The 21613-nt window shown below is 41.7% G+C and overlaps 1 protein-coding gene across 2 annotated transcripts; it reads right to left on the bottom strand.

Annotated features, from left to right (window-relative positions):
- Positions 1 to 532: 532 nt before the first annotated feature.
- LOC309340527 (interferon-induced GTP-binding protein Mx2-like) lies at positions 533 to 18985 on the bottom strand. 2 transcript variants are annotated; one of them, XM_081859366.1, is made up of 14 exons: positions 18829 to 18985; positions 13634 to 13943; positions 11656 to 11848; positions 11019 to 11156; positions 9721 to 9875; positions 9294 to 9432; positions 8525 to 8723; positions 7891 to 7969; positions 7644 to 7766; positions 6226 to 6367; positions 5558 to 5716; positions 5097 to 5173; positions 3364 to 3582; positions 533 to 1968 (listed from the first exon to the last, which is right to left on the bottom strand). In XM_081859366.1, exons 2-14 carry the CDS (start codon positions 13910 to 13912, stop codon positions 1738 to 1740), a joined length of 2133 nt encoding a protein of 710 aa, XP_081715492.1. In that variant the 5' UTR covers positions 13913 to 13943; positions 18829 to 18985; the 3' UTR covers positions 533 to 1737. The 2 variants fall into 2 exon arrangements, with proteins under 2 accessions (XP_081715492.1, XP_081715493.1); XM_081859367.1 differs by lacking the exon at positions 18829 to 18985 and adding an exon at positions 18008 to 18131.
- Positions 18986 to 21613: the final 2628 nt, after the last annotated feature.

Raw genomic sequence — 21613 nt, 5'->3', positions numbered from 1 at the left:
CATTCAGCTTTTGAAAACTGAAACACTCACTTTTGGGAGCCGATTTGTTTGGGATCCAAGGTATGACTGTATTCATATTTGGAAACTTGTTTTGGATCTTTACCATGACATGAATTAGGATGGTACATTCTGGCCAAGCAATCTGTGACCCCCTTAACATATTTCCCATCAGCCACAGAGCATGTCTAATGGTGATTATAGGAGCAGTAGTCGTAAACATCTGGAGGGGCAGAGGCTGCCTAACAGGGTAGAATGGTAAAAACCTTTCCTGCATCATTATTTTTAAAACACAAGCTTAAAACAGGAACCTCCATCATCAGCGCAAGCTGGGTGGAAATACAGCAGAAGATACCTTAGGAGGTTGAACAGCGACCACCACTATAAAGGAGCCTGTAGCAGAAGGAAAAATTAAAATGCTTTTTTAAAAAAGCATTTTAAACATGGCACTTATTTGAAGCCTGTGAAAAAACCCCGAAGAGTTCCTGACGGTGGTGCTTGAGAATTATGACAGAACCAGACAAGAAGCATAAAATGTAGTTTCTCCCCCTTTTATTGTACAATAAAAAATACAACAGAGCCAACTGGAGACACTACTGCCCTACACATGAACACCAAATTCCGCTACCATTTAAGAAGCACTGGTAAAATAAAAGTGTGTGCCTGCTGCCAGAAAGGCAGGAGTGGGTCACAAAGGATCTTCTGACTTAGGAGCTGACAAACTGGTGTGTGCAAGAGTTCGATGTCACCCAAATTCCTACATGGCTTCATACAGACATTGCACGGAGAACAAACTCCAACCCACAAGCATCACCCACTTCCAGTACTTTCTATGCAGAAGCCCCAGAAACCTAGTGCATCTGAAGTAATCTTCCCTGCCCCATATTTTTGGCCCCCAAGGCACATTTAGAAATAAACAAGATGCAGCCCCCATAAAATACTCATGAGAAGGACAAAAACACCTACACCTAAACAGTAAAAAAGCAGAAAAGGACACATAATTAGCAGATGAACAAGCAGCTTCAAGGCTGCATCCCATTCCAAGTGCTTTGGCCACAACAGATTTCAATAAAACTGCATGATATCCCCTATTCAGAAATTAATGCACCCATCTCCAACACACAAGAGTAGATATGTGATTTTGCATGAAGAGCATGGCAATCTTGTAAAAATAATAGGTTAAAATGTGACTTGCCCGCCTCCCTTCCCAAAGGCTTCTGGGAAGGAGGCAGGAGGACTCCACAACCCTGTCAGCCTCACGCTGCCTCCCCAGCTCTTACTGGCTTTGGGAAAGCATCCCCTTGGTCCCTGCACGGGGAACTGGTTGAGCTGATCTAAATCTGCCTCTGATGGAGCTTAACAGCATAAACACCTTTTGGGTGACAGTACTCAGCCACACAGCACTGTTTTTAGCTGCCCATTACAACCATTTTGTGCTGCCACTTTTATCAATTTATGAGTACCCACACTCCTTTAAAAAAAAATAAAAAAATACTGCATATATTGCTCCCCCTTTCCATTATCCTGAACAATTCAAACTGATGGAATCTAAGTCAAAGTGGCTGTGAGGCAGTTTGTCCTTGAGAAGTTTAATGCATAAGACACAGCAGGGCACTAAGGGTTGCTTGCGAGTAAGCAAAGTTCTTCCAGATTCACGAACTGCAAGTAACAGAGATATAATCTACCAAAAAGCTGTCTAGCGCACTAGCCTTCTGGAAGCAGCAGCAGAAGCACACGTTTTTAGCCAAGTAATTTTGCTAAGTGGTCCCGAGCTTGAACCAGACGATCAATGCGGTCAGACAAGAACTGCCTCTGTTCAGCAGCATCTGTGCGTTCCTGGGTCAGAAAGCTCAAATTCTCCCTTTGACTCAGGAGCAGCATCATTTCATTCTTCAGCCTGTATTCATATTTACTGAGGATGAAGTACTGGATAATGAGGGGAATTTGGGAGGAGAGACGTTTGATTACAGTCTGAAATGAAAAAAGATGCATGCACTGCAATTAGTAACTTCCACATGTTGGTAATTCTGTTTCTGAATGAGCAGTGGTAAAGAATGTTACAGATAGGTAGCCGTGTTGGTCTGCCATGGTCAAAACAAAATAAAAAAATTCCTTCCAGTAGCACCTTAAAGACCAACTGAGTTAGTTCTAGGTATGAGCTTTCGTGTGCATGCACACTTCTTCAGATACACTGAAACAGAAGTCACCGGACCTTTCTATATAGTGAGAAGGTGGGGAGGGGTATTACTCAGAAGGGTGGTGGGAATGGGTGATTGGCAGATAGCTGCGATGAGCCTGTTGACGACTCTTAACGACTGCAATAGGTCTAACAGGAAAAAGCAAGGGGTGAGAAGGTGAAAAATGGCTTTGTCATGTATAATGAGATAAGAATCCAATGTCTTTGTTCAAACCAGGTCTCTCCATAGTTTTAAGTTTGGTGATAAGTTGCAATTCAGCAGCTTCTCTTTCCAGTCTATTTCTGAAATTCAGAAATAGACTGGAAAGAGAAGCTGCTGAATTGCAACTTATCACCAAACTTAAAACTATGGAGAGACCTGGTTTGAACAAAGACATTGGATTCTTATCTCATTATACATGACAAAGCCATTTTTCACCTTCTCACCCCTTGCTTTTTCCTGTTAGACCTATTGCAGTCGTTAAGAGTCGTCAACAGGCTCATCGCAGCTATCTGCCAATCACCCATTCCCACCACCCTTCTGAGTAATACCCCTCCCCACCTTCTCACTATATAGAAAGGTCCGGTGACTTCTGTTTCAGTGTATCTGAAGAAGTGTGCATGCACACGAAAGCTCATACCTAGAACTAACTCAGTTGGTCTTTAAGGTGCTACTGGAAGGAATTTTTTTATTTTGTTTTGACCAGTGGTAAAGAATGATAGACTTGGGCAGTCACCCAGCACTGTCTTGCTTGAGGGGGGGAAATAAGTGTGGAATAATGGCAGCGGAGAAAAATTGCGACTGAGCAAAATATACCCACTGCTGGAGATAAAACATTGGGTGGCCACAATGGCATCTGAGCCTCATGGGGGCCAGGCAAGGAAGGCTAGCATTATAACCTCACAGCACTGAAGATGTCATGTGTTCCCCACGCCTTGTGGGAGCCTTTGACTTAATAGCATATTTATAAATGAGGCTCATGATAAACCAGGAGTACCTTGGAATGAATGTGATCATGAACTCTCAGTTCAATCTGATTTGCTATGCAATATTGTTAGCAATTATAATCAGAGTCAAATGGGTACAAATGATATTGGTGACTTGAGGCTGCAATTCTGGGAGTAAGCCCCATCAAATTCAACAGGACTTACTTCTGAGTAAATATGTTCAGGAATGCCATGTAACTCACCTTGAAGTATGCCTCCAAATGAAAAGCTGTTTCAGCGATTGCAGTGCCTTCTTCAGCTATCGCTGTGGTTTCCCCCCCTCTTGCAGCTTCCTTTACAGCTCTTAAGCAAGACTGGTAGTGATTGTCCTGACAGAATAAGGTCTTCTCCATTGCAAACTGGATATTGACTATAGCTTCAGCTTCCTTTGCTTGTCTCTCTATAATACTTTCAATTCTATTCTGTGAAAGGCAAAAATAACAGACATTCCCAGTGATGTAGCATAGAACCATTAGCTAAAGTGGTACCTCAGGTTAAGAACAGTCCTCCAGAACGAATTAAGTTCTTAACCTGAGGTACCACTGTACAACAAATGGAAGTGTCTATGTGCCTAACATTTGAACATTTCAGGGGGAGTAGGGCACCAAGAGAAACCCGGTTCTGTGAACTGAATTTATTTCATACTCTGAAATACTCTGCTTCACTGCATACAAGTTCTGTTGCTTTTGATAGTTGCTTGCGAAAAACTAAACTTCCACCCCTCCTCCAGCTTGTGAATTTTTTTTCAGCACTGCCCATCCAGTTTCTACAAACAGCAAAGCTAGATTAAAAGGAAAATGATGCAGAGGAAGAAATGCAAACATGTGGTATCTGCACAATTTTGACACACACCAAGGACCAAAGGAGCGACACAGACTAGACCAGTGTGTGGATAATAATTAGGGCACAACTTTTTTCATTACAGCAGCAAGCAATTCATGATCAGGAGAGAGAGGGGGGGAACCTGGTCCCATCCCGACCCGGTGAGTTGAATAGCACAGGCCAAGAGGCCCAGAAGATGGCACGTGTTAGATGGCACAATCCAAGATAGAGTGAGATAAATGAGATGAAATAAACAAGTCAGAAAATAGCAGACTTATTCTAACCTCTGAACAATGGTTCAACAGATCACAAGAAGCAGCAAGCTGATATCAAGTTACACAGAAATTAGGGCCCATATCCAACAAAGCATTACTGGGCACTAGCTGGTATCAATAATGGGTAAAGCAAGTTATTAGCACAGGGAAAGTAGGGATGGCTGAAAAATGAAATACTATGAACTCATCCTCCCAGCTGTTCAAAAGAAGCAGAGGGAAAGAGGGGGAGGTAGTAGGGATCATTCATGTCTCACTGAACTGTAGTTTAGCATGATGCTGGAATACAATAGATGTGATCCGAAAAAAAGGGAAAAAAAAGAAACTAACTGCAACAAATAACAGAAACAAAACAAATGGGGATTGTCCCACTATGACAGTACCTGGGGCCAACTGAATGTTACATTATCGTAACTTTTTAAAATCTGCTCATGTTTATTTTGAAGAAAAATAAGCAATCATGGGTGAGCAACCCAGAATTGCTCTTCCACTGGGTGAGGGATGCACTCTATCCTCTATACTGTTTACTGCTAAGGAGGGGACTAATTTTCAGCAGGAAACTGGTGATGAGTCCCAGTGAGCATGTTTCAGGTGTGGGCCCCACAGCTGCTTTTTCTTTAGAAAAGGGACAAATTCCAAGAATTTCCCCCAAAATAAAACCATAGTTTAGCCCATCATTACATGTAATCATGGCTGGCTAACAGCAGATGGTAGGACAGTTTCAGGCAGGGACACTCCTTTCTGATGATCATGTTTAGATTATGAATGGGGGAGCTCAGGAAACATCCTCTCCCTGCTCCACATTTCCAAGAGAGTTTGAATCTGCATCATGTTGTTCTTACCTTGGCTTCCGAATGAAGATTATGAAATCCTTCAAAATGACTTTTAGCAATCGCCACAAAATTTTGACGCACTATTTCTGAAAGGGGGGGGGGAGAGAATACACCAAATGATCAGAATCTGTGTAGAAAAATAATTTCTTGCTTTCTCACACATATTCTGGTAAAAATGTTGCACATACCCAAACCATTAACAATTCCATACATTTTTTCCTACAGCCCTTTTACAAAAATATAAATGTTGGAGGTTTCACAGCTCAAGCAAAATCACTTACATTGCATGTGCTTTTATTATATATAGATAGTATTTGAAAACCCCTTTCATATTTTTATGTTATGTATAATCAATCTCGTTTATTACCCACCTTTACCCTAAAGACCTATGGCGGGTACAACTGCAACATTTGAAATGATTTAAAACAATTTACACTGTCCCAGTAGCCAGAAATCTGAATTGGACTTGCCTGTAACTCTAGTTAGAATATCAACAGCTGGTTTTTCTAGATCAGTGATATAGTTCCTTATAATCATCTCAAATGTATTGTAATTGGGAAATCCAAGAAGCTCTCTGCCACGATACTGATTTTCAAATTTCCACTTCTCAGGGAGTAGGGATTCTTGAACTGCAGGAAGAAGAACATTTTTTTTAAACCCCCAAAACCTGTCACGGATTTACAAAAAGCTCAGTAAATTATCCTGGGAACCAGTTAGTTGAAATCAGGATAGGTTTAGGTTTGTTTAATTTACACCATCATTTTTCATTACAGAAGTCCCCAAATTAGCACAGGGGTCCCAGCTCCTGCCAGACAAGGATAAGCTGGACTTAACATCTTACTTCAAAAGAAAGTTCTTTGTACAGCACTTCTTTTAAATGCACACACCTTTTTATTTTAAGTTAGCCATTTCTAATCCTGGAGACTCAGTTTAGAAGGGACATGTGATGCTATTAAAACAGGAACTGTTCTACTATCCGTCCTTGTGAGTTGCGAACTGTGTTATACTACTTGTGGTTTGTAGGAGTCCACTGTTTTATTTGATTTGTTTTGTTGTGTTGTGTTTCATGATGGGCGTAAAGCCGAATAAACATTTGTTGTTGTTGAACTGTTCTAGACACAGAGTATTCTGTACTTACTTTTTAAGCCACTAGTAGCAACTACTTTGTCCCATTTCTGAAATTCTTTACGAACTTTGGTAAAAAGTCTGGCTTCATTTTGAGACACACTTTCTTCTCCTTGTACTGTGCTTCTAACATCTGCAATAAAGTGCTCGATTTTCTGTGAAAGCAAACAATTTAAAGAGATGCAGAGAGGTTTGTGGATTATAAAGACAATTTGATTTGTGCATGTTTCAAATCTGAACAAAGTGTTTTTTCAGCAATGAAAATGAGTGGTTATTTTTGTTGCAATGTTATTTTTGTTGCAATGTTAGCAATATTTAGAAAGTCCTGCTCTGATGAGTTTTAATTTATTTTAGTCTATTCTATTGTGGCTTTAACCTTTTGTATGTTTTTAATTATGGTGTACTTTTTTTTAGAGATTTTTTTTTTATTTTTTTGTAAACCAATTTGAGTTTCTCCCCTACAATCAAGCAGTATATAAATTTTATGAAATACATAAATAATTATGTTGCAGACATCAATTCAACTCAGACAGCAAGTCCATAATGTTAAAATGATCAAGCAAATTGACAGGCAATGTGTCCAAGCAGACAAACACACATTCATCCAATTTTTTTTTAAAAAAGCATCCAAAATTTGTTCCAAAACTTGCCTCCATAAAGCTATGAGAAATGTAATCATTTTGGAACTGAAAGGCTCACATTAGAAAGAATGCATATGTCTTAGTTGACTCCAGATTGTCAGTATTTTGTGGGAGAGAGTAAACAGAATACTGGAAATTTAGGTTTGTGCAATGAAAGTGAATTAAAGCACTCTGGCACAATCCACGTTGGACAGTGTGTGATCAAAAGTGTGGGATCAACAATCAACAAATCTGAATGATTGCTCAGCGAAGACTGGACAATATCTAACCACCGTGTAAGCTTTGTGCAAGCAAATCAGGATGACTATTTAATAAACAGGAGGCCTAAGATTAGTTGAATGTAATCACTGGAAGTATTTATCTCAGAAAATAATTGAGAATATGTAAGAGACAAAGTATGTAAGAATGCAAATGGGTATCCATTATGAAGGAAGTACACTGAGTTCAATCAAGCTTCCTCCCAGGTAAGTGGGAATAGAGTTACAAACTAACTTCAGTTTTTGTTGGTGCATAACTATACTAAGTTTTCTCCTCCTTATGAACTCATTACATAGCTTTCCAGGAGGCAGAACAGAAAAGTAGCTAAATGTGTTGTACACAGAGTGAGGTAGGTCAGAAATTCAAATGACAAAAAGCATCTTCGATTTACAGCAAAGACAGGTTCATGACTTATCTTACGTTGGCTGCTGGTTCTGGACTCCTCCAAGGCTCACATACTCTTACATATGTTGTCTGCATAACACTATTAAGACTAGAAAAGTTTAGCGCAAGTCTTCATCAGTGTACTTACCTCTGCTAAAAAATATTGTTTCTCGCCATCGGTTTTTGGCATGGCTTTGCCATATCTCTGCATTTCAGTATGTGTTTTTTGGAGCTGAAATCTTATTTGCTCTTCTAAAGTGGGCAAAGATTTCTAAAAAGAAAGAAAGAAAAGATGTATATGGTGCTGGGGAAAAAACTTGTAATGAGTAAAGAAACAAACTTTGGGGTTGATGTTTCATTGTTGTTGTCTTTAAAGTGTCATTTTTCTAACTTACGGAAATGTGTTCCACAAGCTCGCTTGTCAGTTTCTCAGCTAGTATGGGGACTGTGGCTTTTTTTTCCTGGAGAAGGATACTGTATGGGAACAAAGAAAATGTTTACTAGAAAATCTGATGCTAACAATTGCAGTTAAACTCACTGATGTTTATAGTGTTGCATTACGTTTTACACAATATTACTGTGCTTCCTGTGAAAAGTGTGGCTTATAAATATTTAATAATAATAATAATAATTTATTTATACCCCGCCCATCTGGCTGAGTTTCCCCAGCCACTCTCGGCGGCTCCCAATCAAGTATTAAAAACAATACAGCATTAAATATTAAAAGCTTCCCTAAACAGGGCTGCCTTCAGATGTCTTTTAAAAATAGGGTAGTTGTTTATTTCCTTGACATCTGATGGGAGGGCATTCCACAGAGCAGGTGCCACTACCGAGAAGGCCCTTTGTCTGGTTCCCTGTAACCTCACTTCCCGCAATAAGGGAACCGCCAGAAGGCCCTCAGCGCTGAACCTCAGTGTCCAGGCTGAACGATGGAGGTGGAGATGCTCCTTCAGGTATATAGGACTGAGGCCGTTTAAGTAACTGTAATTATACTATTATCTTAAAAATCACTCTCTAGTCTATGAGTACCTAAAGCATTTATGTTTCTCGAAAAATGCTCTCTCTTCCTTGAGTGCAGAGGCCAAGGTCATGTTGGACTGGATATCTTGCTGCCCACGACATTTCACAATCATATATCCCTTTTTCAAGGGAATGACTTGGTTTCTCACTATGTTCACAACTGTCCCCTCAGTTCCTCTGTCCATCAGGTCAGGCTTTGTCACGATCCCTTGGGATGAAATACCGAAAGACATTAGGAAAAAAACCTAACATAATACAAAATGGCAAAGCTGACGCATAATTGAAGGACTGTTCACACTTGTATAGAAATCATCTTGCCTGCATTGGCAAAATCAAGGGCTCAAATACCATCATGCAGGCCAAAGAGTTCTACTTTCTTGCAGTAGAATTAAGCAAAATATTATGTCTTAGAACCAGGGCCAACTGAAACATTATGGAGAAACCACCACTTCCCATGAATTCCCTAAGCTAACTTTCAGGTACGATGAATTATGTTGTCCCATTGCCAGTGCTGAATAAAGTCCAGCTGCCACTCCAGCAAAACTCCCTATATAGAACTGGGGACCTTTGGCTTGTCTTCATGATGAGGAAAAAAGGAAACACGTGTTTTCATGTGGGTTAGTGAGATAAATAAAGAATACTTAAGGAACTAAACAAACAGTGACCATTTAAAGCAACAACAACCTACAAATACCGACATTCCGAGATCTGAAAAGCACGTTCTCATTTCAACAGTGCAAGATTATCAAAGTTAAGGAGAATTATTTTGCCTCCTTACCAAGCGTTCTCTCCCCATTTGGATCCACCTCCTGGGCCATTTTCAGTGCCTCTGTTGTGGCAATATCAACATTACTTGGAACCACCACTAAATTTATTGTCTCTTGTTTATCAATAAATGTTCTAATCAGCTTTTTGATCTGCAATGAAGACAAACAGAACTGCTGTTAGAGCTACTGTATAGTTATTTCACTGTTTGATAGAAAGTTGCCTAGGCCAAGTTGAAGCTAGTACAGGAATCAAGGCAGGATCATATACTGGGCAAGATGCAAGGCTGAAAGAGGACTGGAGTTGCCAGTTTAGGGGGTAGGCAGAAAGCACCAGGACTGGGAGCTTGCAAGAGGCAGCAGGAAAGGAGCAGAAACCTAGTAAGGAATGCAGTACCCTTATGGAGAAAGCTCTCTTAGGCAAGATATTTAGTGTTTTACCTGATCTCCAATATTTACTGGCTGATTACCCACAGCCACTCTTGCAATCCCTGGCAGATCAATCAGAGTCAAGTCTGGAACTTCAGGAGATCTAATTTCAAGGGTAATTAGTTTATCACTAATGGCCACTCCATCACCAGCTATTATGTTCTGAGCTGGAATGAAGAAAGCAAGAAAAAGTTTAACATCAACATTTCAGATACTCATGTCATAGGACTGGCAGCCTCTTCTGGCTACCATTTGTTATACAACACAGGTGCCAAACTTGGCAGGAAGGAAAACTCTTTTAGAATATCAGTACAGTGGTACCTCAGGATGCGAATGGGATCCGTTCCGGAGCCCCGTTCGCGTCCTGAAGCAAATGCAACACGCGACTGCGCGTGCCCAGAAGTAACGCGTTACGTTTGCCGCAGAGCGCAACCTGAAAGCGCTCAACCTGAAGCAACTTCAACCCGAGGTATGACTGTGTCTTCTTATAATTAATGAATTTCTGAGACTGGAAAGGTTAATATGGCCATGTTTATCAAACAGTGTTAACGGAACCGTTATAAATTGTCATGTAAAAGTTAATTCTGGTTTCCAATGGTGCAGGTTTATTTTTAAGGGCAGTTGTTTTTTGCATACAGAAGGACCCATGGTTCAATCTCTGATCTATCTCCAGGGAAAGAAGAGCTGGGGGAAACATCTCTGCCTGAATCTTCTAAATAGCAGCTGCCAATCATTGCAGACCTGGGACCCTTTCATGGGGTATCTGTGACACCACAATGCCCACAAGACTCTCCCCGCCCCCACTAAGAAAAAAACCTGCTGAAGGACAGCAATTGGGAAAGCTGGGAAAGGTTAGAAGAATACTATAGAAGCCACGTAAGAGCCATCATTTGATTTCAGCAATACATTTGCCTCCACATCTCCCAAACTTTAGCCAACGAAGATATTTGGGCAGCAATGTGGAATGGAAAAAAATCAAGTGCGCTTTCTGTAAGTTCATAAGTTCATTTGTGACAATTAATGTCAAATACAATGTGAGAGAAGCTTCATTATTATCAAATGTTAAGCTTTGTTTGCTAAATAAAAGTAAAATAAATACCCTAAATTGGATAATATTTTATAAGAAACCTTATTTTAATTTTAAAAAAAATCCAGTGCAAAATTACCCTAAATTTTCTGGTAAACCTCATCACTGGTTTTGAGACTATACATAGAATTTGGTTGAAGAAGTATTCTCATTTATAATAGAAGGAAATTAAGAAAGAAAATAATGATATGTTATTGACTACAATGGAAACCACAACACTCACCTTTTCTTATTTCTAATTCTACCATTGAAGGATTTGCAAGTTCCATATATTTTCCCAGGTAACTGATTTTCCCATTCCATTTTTCGCCAGGCAGCAGCTTTTTTAGCCTGAGTTCTAAGGGACATCTGGTGACAATGCCTGTTCATGAAGAGAATCCAATCCATTAAAAGTATAGGTTATTCAGATTCACAGAAACTTCCTAAAGATTGCTAAAAACAGGCAGAATCCCACCGATTATGATGAAACAACACCTAGTTCTAGGGCAAAACCAGCTCCTAAAATGGACCTCCATAAATAATCTGAGCTATACTGCAGATGTAGGCAGCTATCTTAAAATCTTTGCACTTAACCTTATAGGTGAGCAGTGCCATTCCCCACCCCCCGATAATATTACACCAAGCTTTCTAAAAATCAATTTAGTTTCTCAGAAATGACAGACTTCTAACTGGTAACATTGCTTTCTTTGAAGTGTATCCAACCCTCCAAGATGTTAAAATAATGCAGGCAGACACCAAAGAGAAGGTAACTTTAGAAAATAAAGATGCCTTCTATAAAGTAGGAACACTGAAGTTAAAAAATCTCTGAACTTGCACATCCTCAAAGCTTCCCAGAAGGAAAAGCCGTTGGGAATTCTCACCACTGCCCCGTGGAAGAGCGACTCCAGAAAGAGCTTCCAGAACTGAGCTTTTCCCTGAGCTCTGATCGCCAATCACTGCAATTGCTGGCAATGCCAAGTCCTTCTCCACTCCGAGGGCTCTCAGAGTATCAATGAGGTCAATACAAGGGCGGATCTTCTCTTCGTATTGGTTGAATAAGGTGTTTTCTGGTTTCTGGTTAAAAACACACACATACACAGTTCACTTCCATTTTGGTATGTGGCTCTATTCATACATCATCTGAGCCGTGGTTAATGGTTTGCTTTGAATAGGGAGAAAACTCCTGCTTTGCGCAAATGGGACCACAAAACACAATCTCTGAAGTTATGTCTAAAGTGGGGGCTTGTTTCATTCAAACAAATTACGATGAAGAAACAAAAGAACCGCCCTTGGGTCAGATGTAAAGCTAAGCCAGAATTGTATTTCAAACACTGAGTGACACTCATAGGAGCAGCTTGGATCAAAAAGATCACTGAACACCCACAAAAAGTAGCATTGGTTCTAGACCAGGCTAGGCACTTCATTTTAGTGCGTGAGCATCTTATTCTTGGGTTTTCATTTCTTTCTGCAGAAGAGTTCCTTTTTACAGAAAGGCTTTTCTGCATCTTTTACTAAGAGCTATCTCTTAGTGAAATTCCCATTACAGGAATAAACATAATCTGGTCCTGTTTCTCAGAGTATATGTTATTTACAAAACTTTACACTGGTCATTAATGAACAAAGCAAATAAAGCAACATAATATTTTTCTCTTTTTAGCCATCTGGCCAGATACCTAATGCTGACTCATTCACATACAATTGCACATTGGTTTTTGAACAGCTTAGTTCTCGGATGTTTTTGCTCCCGAACGCCACAAACTTGGAAGTGAGTGTTCCGGTTTGCGAACTATTTTTGGAAGTCAAACGTCCGACAGGGTTTCCGCAGCTTCTAACTGGCTACACGAGCTTCCTGCAGCCAATTAGAAGCCACACTTTGGTTTCAGAACATTTTGGAAGTCAAACAGACTTCCAGAACGGATTCCTTTCGACTTCTGAGGTATGACTGTGGTCATTTACACTGACCCAGACTTCCTTGATCACATGCCCTGATAAGGACACCTGTTGCTGGAGAAATTTTCCATTGCCTAGCAACTAGAATATTCCAACAGGACCATGAGCAGAATTTGTGTTCCTTATCATTCTCAAACGTCACTAACGTAGTTGATTCATAACCGGTCTCCTTCCAGAAAGAGACAACACACCAGGCAGGTTAGTTCCCATGAGAAAGATTCCCTCTCACTCAAGACAACTGACCGCCTAGAGAGGAAGACAGTGGCCTCCCTTGTGGTTTCCCCTCTCCATCCATCCATCCATCCTTCCTTCCCCTACTAGTCTTGTAATGGGTCCTGTTCCAACATCTGCTCCCTGAACCCTCACACAGGCTCTTATGGCTAGGAGCCTATACTCTTGAGAGTGTGTGGGCAACACATGTTAAACTCTACAAAGCCAGAGGGGTGGCTGAGTAAGATATCCAGTACAGTCATACCTTGAAAGTCGAACAGAATCCGTCCCAGAAGTCCATTCGACTTCCAAAACATTCGGAAACCAAGGGAGCTCCTGCAGCTAATCGGAGGCCGCACTGAATGATTGGGTTCCAAAGAACGTTCACAAACCGGAACACTCACCGGGTTTGCGGCGTTCGGGAGCCAAAATGCTCGACTTGCAAGGCGTTCAGCTTCCAAGGTATGACTTTAGTTACAAGCAGGGCTCAAGGGAGAAGCAGCAGGATAAATTTCAGAAAATAAGAGTAATTATGCAGACCCACTTAATTTCAGATTTTCTTGGCCAGTAATCTGGATTTCTGAGGCATACAATCCTAGATTTGTTTAGTGTCAAGAATGCACAACCTTGAGTAAAAAGTTGGCTCTAAATTGCAGGATTTCAGTGCTAACAAGGTGCATATTAACTCAAAAGACTTACTTTATTAGGTTGGTTTTGTTTTCCCAGTTGATCCACATCCTCTTGTTTTATGGGACTGAACACAAAGCCTTCCATTTTTGATGGAGCAAATACATTTGGTGCAACAAAGTATGATATAGATTTAGCTTCTTCTGGCAACAGTGATGGGATTGTGTCTATAGTCCCATTTTGTTGCAGATTCCACCGGTTATCCATCTCCTCATCTGAAGAGCGTCTGTTCCTAAGTTTCCGAGTGCGCCGGTCAGATGGAGACTCACGCCAGGAAGAGGACTTCAACATTTAGTTATCTGGGACTTTCCTTTATTGATTCCTGAAATGATTTTAGACATTTTGTCAAGAATAAGAAAAGCTCAAAGCAGTGATGGGGGCTGGATTGGAACTGTGGATGTGGGTGGGTGAAAATGGGGCATGCACATATTTATGGAGATCTGGAAGCAGGAGATACACTAGAATGTTTCTCTCCACTATTCTCAACTTAACTATTTAAATAAGCAGAAGGAAAGGATAACATCTGCACAGCATTTTACATTCCATCTTAATGCAAGATAGCTGTCAATCTGCATAATATCTTTATCCAACAATGGTTCAATATTTAATACACTTCCAGTGCAATCCTATGTGGTTTACTTGGAAGCAATTCCCACTGTATACCATAGGGTTTACTTCCAGGTAAGGTCAGAATGCTATACAAGCTGAATTAAAAAACTCTAAGGCTAGAACTATAAAACTCTGCTCTCTCAGATCCAGACAAAAGGGAAAGTTCAAAAGGAAGAGTCCTGTGCAAACAAGTTCTGCTTTTGCAAGCTTGCATATCCTTTCATTTAAATAAATTGGATATTTTTTTAAAAAAATGTCACTGTGTGTATTTTTTCCCCTCACCATGTGCCTGTGTGCAATAATGTATTTTCCCTTTTCTTGAGGGCTAGACATGTTAAGTCTTTTGCAGCAAAAACAAAGATAGAGTGGCTTGCCAAATTATTGGAGTACTACAATATATCCAAAACAATGGGAGAAATTGGAAGGATCTCAAAAGAGAAGGCAGACAGGGACTGGAAGGTGCTTAAAAGATACTTGCAAAACTACATCGAAAAATCAGAACTCCTATTAGAATAAACAAGTTTCGTTTCAAATATTGGAATACTAAATAAGATGGATAACAATGTGTAATAGAAAAAGAAATATGAAATTAGGTTAAAAGTGTGTGAGAGAAAGTAATAGAAGTAGAAAGAAATTGCAATTGAGTAGACTGGAAGTCTAACACAAAGGGTGAGGGTGGTGGATGGTGATGGGAATTATCTGTGGGATTGAGTGTAGGTATGTAGGTATGTTGTATGAAATGTATGTTTGTATGTGTATTAATGTTGAATTATTTTAACAATAAAAATTATTTTTTTAAAAAATAAAAAAAATTAAAAAAGAGTTCCTGTTGCACCATAAATACAAATAAATAAGTGTATTATGGCATAAGCTTCACAGACTGCAGTCAACAGCAGGTGCGTGAAGTGCTATCCATCCTCCTAGTCAAGACAGCACTTTGTGTATCTGATACAGAGGACTGCAGTCCTTGAAAGCTTATGCCACAATAAATGTATTAAGTCTTTAAGGCATCAGAAGAAGAAGAAAGGAGTAGAGTAGAGATGCAAATGAAGGATTCCCAGGTTTCGGCTCTTAACCCATAAGCATATAGTATAAATACAAACGGAAAGTCAAAGCCAGCTGTGTTCACTACCACCACTACCACTATTCTGAAGTAGCAGAAGATAGCAAAGAACTCCTGTCTTCACTCCCTGCTACTCTTGTCAGCTGGCCAGCGCCCTCAGGATTTCAGATTGTGACGAAGCACATGCTCCAAGGCTGAGGGTATCAACCAGGTGCTCACTGTCGCATTAGCACCGGAGGAAAAAACTTAAACACGTACAGCAGAGTTTCCAAAAAAACAGACCAGGGGCAATTGTACTTCATCCAGCAGAGCTTTACTGGTACTGAAGGCAAATGAGCATAAATGGTCACAAATCCAAAACAATTAGGATTGACACAGTCCATAAAAATCCAGTTGCAGCACTTACAATAAAACTTACAAACTTAGTAAGACTAAACTTTAACACCACAGCATAAAGAAACAGAACACTAGAACAAAGACAGAAGTGAAAGTGAGACAGACCCAGGCTCCTCCTGGCCTTACTATATTAGTCAGTATGACCTTGACAGAATGAACAACAAAACCTGTTGAAACCAGCTGTACTCAGCTTCCCAGAGAAATAACCCAAACATTCAAAACCTTCTTCCTGTTTCTTTCACATGGAAATAAACCTTCGATCACAAGAAGAAGAAACCTTCTAGAACCCTCTTTGTACAAACCACACACATTGTGTGCCCTGCAGAAAAGGCAAGGAACCCACTTGTGTTTAGAGCTCCTGGTATTTGAAAAAACAAAAGTAAACATGTTGGCCCATAAGAAAAAAAAATCCTAAATCCACTTTAGGGGGATATCCAATACCTGGTAGGCTTAGTAAAGGTACAGTGGTACCATGGTTCTCGATTCAATCCATTTTGGAAGTCCGCTCAACTTCCAAAATGCTTGAAAACCAAGTCGCAGCTTCTGATTGGTTGATTGGCCCAAGAAACAATGCCGACAGCTGAAATGGATGTTCAGCTTCCAAAAAACATTCGCAAACCGGAACACTTACTTCCAAGTTTGCGGCGCTCGGGAGCCAATTTGTTTGCCCACTATGCCGTTCGGGAACCAAGGTACCACTGTATTGTCCTACTGTAGATTTTGTGTACGCTTTTAAAGGCAATGTCAATAACTCAATCTTTGTCCACTAGGTGGCAGGTTCCTACCATCTTCCCTGTTGTCCTTTCTCAATACATCATTTTCACTCTGTTTCCTAGCCAGTTCTCTCAAGAATTTGCTCATTGCTAAGTGATGATGTTCTCCCACACTTTAAAAAAATGTTAATGAAATCAATGAGGCCTAGACTTCTAGATAATTGACAGCTGACTGTGTGTGAAACAAAGGACGGAAGTGTTTGATTCATATTCTGCTCTAACCACAAGAACAGAGTTGTGCAAAAATGCTCTAATATGTGTAATGGCAGACTTCCATGTAATGCAAAGAAAGCTGCTAGACAAGCTGATATTTAAAAGGCAACCCTATTTTAGTAACTTGCCAAAACCCTCTTCCAACTTTTGTCATTTTCCAATGTGTTTGAGGAATAAACTCATGCGCCTGGGTTTTTTTTTGTCAGCTACTGTATAAATATTTTGCACTTTGTATCATGTTCATAATGTCTATGACACAAAGGTGCAAGCTGACTCTCCTGACATAGGTATCATGAAAATAAAAGATGTCCTGGCATGTGTTTCAAATGATTATCTTATGGTCTGATTTCTGCAACATTTAATTCAAAGTTGAAAAACAAAACAAAAACACAGCATGATTATCCATAACACATATGACGTAACTGTAGTAACATAAGATAAGCAGCTGAATAGTATAATATATTTTGTTGTTCCTGGTCATTGTATAAAATTCGATTTCTATCCCAATTATCTGTTGTCTGTGATGCATCCTCCCATTTACAGTAAGCGAAATCTGATAAAATGGCAATGTTCCCAGGTTTTCTTGTGCCATTCTTACACTAAGGAAGTTCTCCCATGTTTTAGAAAACAAATGTTTAGATAGAAAACCAGTCGTGTGTGTAGGAGGGAGAGGGGAATCAGATCAAGATCATGACACTGGTGGTGGAGGGGCTTTAATTCCCCTCCCCCCTGCCCCTTTCTCCAATTTTACATACACGGCTGCTGTCGGCCCTACAGGGGTAAACACGGCAACTTAGCTGGAGGGGGGATTTTAACTGAGAGAACTGTGGGAAAGTATATCTTACCCCCTTCCCAAAGCTGCAGTTTTTAATCTGATTGTTTTCATTACAGCAGCAAACAAACATGGGAAGTCCTGATTGCAAATCTCCTGCTTTATATTTAGTTTGTGGTCCTATACACAACTATGAGCAGGATTGCTCAGATTATTACTTTCTCTTAAAACATGGTTAGAGAACCTTTAAAAGCCTGGAGGCCACCCGAAAGTGAACCCCGCTGAGATTTTTTTTTAAAAAATAATATTTATTAAATTTTGTTTGACAATAAATATATAAAAAAACATATCAATTTCAGATATCATCATTTCATAAACATCCTTGGACTTCCTCACGCCTCTTGTTCCTACTCTCTAGACTCATAAGTTTTACCAGCAAATTATTAACCCCGCTGAGATCTTTTGATGAAGGGTGGCATATAATAGAAATGTTAAGAACAACAACAGCAGGAATGATAATAATAATAATAATAATAATATATTCTGGAGCGTTCACCCACACCTGACACTTCCATCCTCAGCTCTTCCCCACACCAAGGGGGCAACAAGCTCTGCATCTGCCTGGAACAGGAACCTTTCCGCGCGGCTCCAAACAAGAACCAGCCAACGCCCAAAACTTCAATGAGCGTTCATATCAGGTGACAAAAGGGCTTCAGCGCTATTCGCGTCTGCCACAAGGGGCGCCCTCAGTCTTCCCTCACAAAACACCGCCTCTCTGAACCGGACAGCCTGACTAGCCCGGAGCGGAGCATCACTTCGGGGCTGGGGCTACAGGACCGGGAAAGAACGACAACCCGACTGCGTCCCCCAGGCTGTTTTGTGGAGCTCCGCGTGCCTGCCTGAGGGAACTGAGCCCCCTTCCCTGGCGTAGCCAAGGGGGCAGTTCCCCCCCATCAATAAAAAGCAATACGAATCTGAGGTTCTGCGCCCCCTAACCAAAATCCCACGCCCCCTTTCTTAATCCCAATTTCGGTTCCCCGAGAGTAACCCTCCCAACCCCGGATCCAGCAGGACTTCGGGCGGGACGCTTCCCACCTGCTGCGTCCTGGGGCAATGGGGCCAATCCACGCCGCCCTCCCGCCCCAAGCCAGGGGCCCGAGAGCATGGCCCCTCCCTCCCGCCCCACGAAGCCCTTATTCGCCCCATTAAATGGAAAGGCTGAAGCGCCTCCAAGGACCGAGCGAAGCCTTTCGGCTCTTCCAGGAGGGAAGGCGGAGCCGCAGCCAGCGTCGCTCGCCCTCTTGCGGCCTAAAATGAAATCTCTCCTGGAAGGTTGTGTGCCTAACAGCACGGCGTGGGAAGGGTCGAGGGGAAACGTCACCTTTACGGAGCGGAGATCTTGGGTGGCGATCTGTCCCGTTGCCGGATCTCTGGCTGTTGCGTCCACCGAAGTGACTCCGAACCAGTCTCCTCTGGATCTCCGGCCGGCAATTTAGCATCATCCCTCGCCCCGCCTCTTCCCCGGGACAAAATCTGGGGAAATGAAACTTAAAAGTAAAATCTGGGCAGAAAGGAAAGCGGGAAGGGGCGGGGAGCGGAGAGGATGGTGCCCGGCGTAGCAACTAAATTCCCTGGATCGCCAGCGGGGAGAGCGCAGCTGTGGTCGGATCCTGCTGGCGAGCTTCCCAAAAGGCACCTTGGGGCCGGATTACCTTCTTATTCTCTCCCCCCCCCCGCCTTCTTTGTAGGTTTGGGGTGCAGGAAAACTGGCCCCGCCCAACGTAAGTGCAATAGGCTCTGGATCAGGAAATATCTTGCGCGCTTGAGCTGGAAGAGCCTCAGATGGAAGAAAAACCCACAAACACTGCAGAGATGCTTCCTCACCCCACCCGAGTGGGGCCGACTATAAGAGCAGGGGCAGCCTCGGATAGCCTGCTAAATAGTGATACAGTTCAATCCAAGCATCATGTAGTTCATATTTAACAAATCCACATTTTTAAAATAAATCAGTTACAGAGATGCAATGGGGGTTCGATGCATGGAGTTGGCTGCAGGCCCAACTTCACTGCACTTCATTCCCACTGAAATCCATGGGATTTAAGACATGACAATATTTCCCATTGATTCCAATGGTACCTAAATTCAGTTTCCTTAAGACTGCAATCCTAACACCACACAGCTGAGAAGAAGCCTCACTGAATTCAATAGGACTTGCTTGAGTAGGTATGGTTGGGGTTGTGCTGGCTGACTGGGCCGAACCCACCTGCTTGTATGGTATGTTTGTCTCTCATTATTAACTTTCAGGAGGAAGTTGAAAACATTCCTGTTCAGCCAGGCATTTTGTGGCTGGAGAATACTGTGCCTGCCAACCCCATCATTGGATGGAAGACCATTTTTATAACTCTTTAATTGTAATTATTCTTAGACTGTTCAGTTTTAAAACTTTTTTACTGTGTTTTTGCTTTTAAATGTTGTATCTGTGTGCTGCCCTGGATCTTATGGCTTCTTCACATCTTAAAACATTTACAGGCATTCCAGTTAAAGAGTTTCAATGGTAAGTCACTATAAAAAAGTCACTAAGCTAACATCAAGCTTGCGAAATCAGATCTCCACTGATTTAGGGAAGTCGATTTCACACACCCCTACGTCATTGTTCACTCTCTTGCAACATCCCTTAATAGTCTGTTTCTCTGCCTCTCACTCTTACACACACTTCATATACCACTTTCTCGCCCCCACACAAGTAGCTGTCCTTTTGACTGTTCCATTCGGTCTTTGCTCTACTTCCTACTGTGTCCTTGAATGTTGTTTTTTGGATTATTACTATACTTTTTAAAAGGTTCTAAGGAGTCTTAATGTACATAAATCATTCCATTTCAGCCAGGAGCCAAGAAAGGGCTAAATTAAACCAACTGAAACTATTAACTCTCATATCTAATAGCCAGCAACATTTAAAACAATGTAGCCTGCAGTTATCTCAAGGTAGGGTGAGGGGTATTTTGGGCCATTTTGGGGGGGTGGGAAGGGAAATTGGCAGACCACAAGCTATCCGTTTTCTGTGTGAATCCTGTTGTCTCTGGTTAACCACAGCCACTCCCTAGCAGAACAGACAAAGCTGATTTTTGACTTAGCCAGAGACAAGCTCAGAAAACAGGTAGCAAGTAGCCTGTGCTGGTTCAGTTGAGAGATGAAAACTCAGTACAAAACTAAGTTGTATAATAGCTTTATTAGAACCAGCTAATAAATTCTCTGGGGAACTCCATAGCTCCAAACCAATCACTGATTGGTTTTGCAGGAGAGTAAATAGAGACAGCTGTGGGCTATGTATTTAGAACTAGCCAATCTAGCAACAAACCAATGAATAAGATTTCATGTTCTTCAGAACTCTTCTAGTGCAATGTCTATGCCAGGGGTCAGCAAACTTTTTCAGGAGGGGGCTGGTCCACTGTCCCTCAGACCTTGGGGGCCGGACCCACCCTCTGCCAAAAGCACCCCCTCTCCCAAAAGGAGCCCCCCCGCCAGTCACGCCACAGCCACTGACGCCGCGTTTTCTGCGGTGGTAACGTCCTCTGCCTCGACCAGGGGTCCGCGGGGCGCAGAGCCCATTCCAACGGCCTGGGCTGCCTCAGCGGGAAGGAAGGGGCGTTGCCCAGAGGTGTCTGCAGCTTCGGATTGGCTGCAGGAGCTTCCTGCAGCCAATCTGAAGCCGCATCAGTGTTGCGGAAGTTGGTGAGGCCTCTGTTGGTTTAGCATGGGGTGGCAGGGTCAGCAAGGTTCGCAGGCTGCATTAACAAGCCCGGTGGGCTGTACCCAGCCCCCAGGCCTTAGTTTGCCAACCCCTGATCTACGCAGAAATAAGTCCCATTGACTTAATTGGGTTTACTCCTAAGTTGGTGTGTATAAGATTACAGCCGTTATCAAGAAAAATAGAGTGTGAGAGAAAATGCTGGCATAGTGTTGAAGCTGCAAAGTCAGAAATTCCATTGCAAGTTCCCATTGTCCATGATACATCTAGACCTGTAGTTCCCAATGTGGGGCACACGACCCACAGGGGGGCAATTTGAGAGACTGTACTTTTTGAGAATCCTAAGGAGAAACCATCTTCCGCAGAAACTGCTTGCCTTCTATCACTGTGCCATTGAGAGCGTGCTCACTTATGGCTTATG

This window comes from Podarcis erhardii (assembly GCF_964252035.2).
Source record: "Podarcis erhardii genome assembly, chromosome: 4".
In the NCBI taxonomy this organism is placed as follows: Eukaryota; Metazoa; Chordata; class Lepidosauria; order Squamata; family Lacertidae; genus Podarcis; species Podarcis erhardii.
This window is presented reverse-complemented; position numbering and strand designations above follow the sequence as displayed.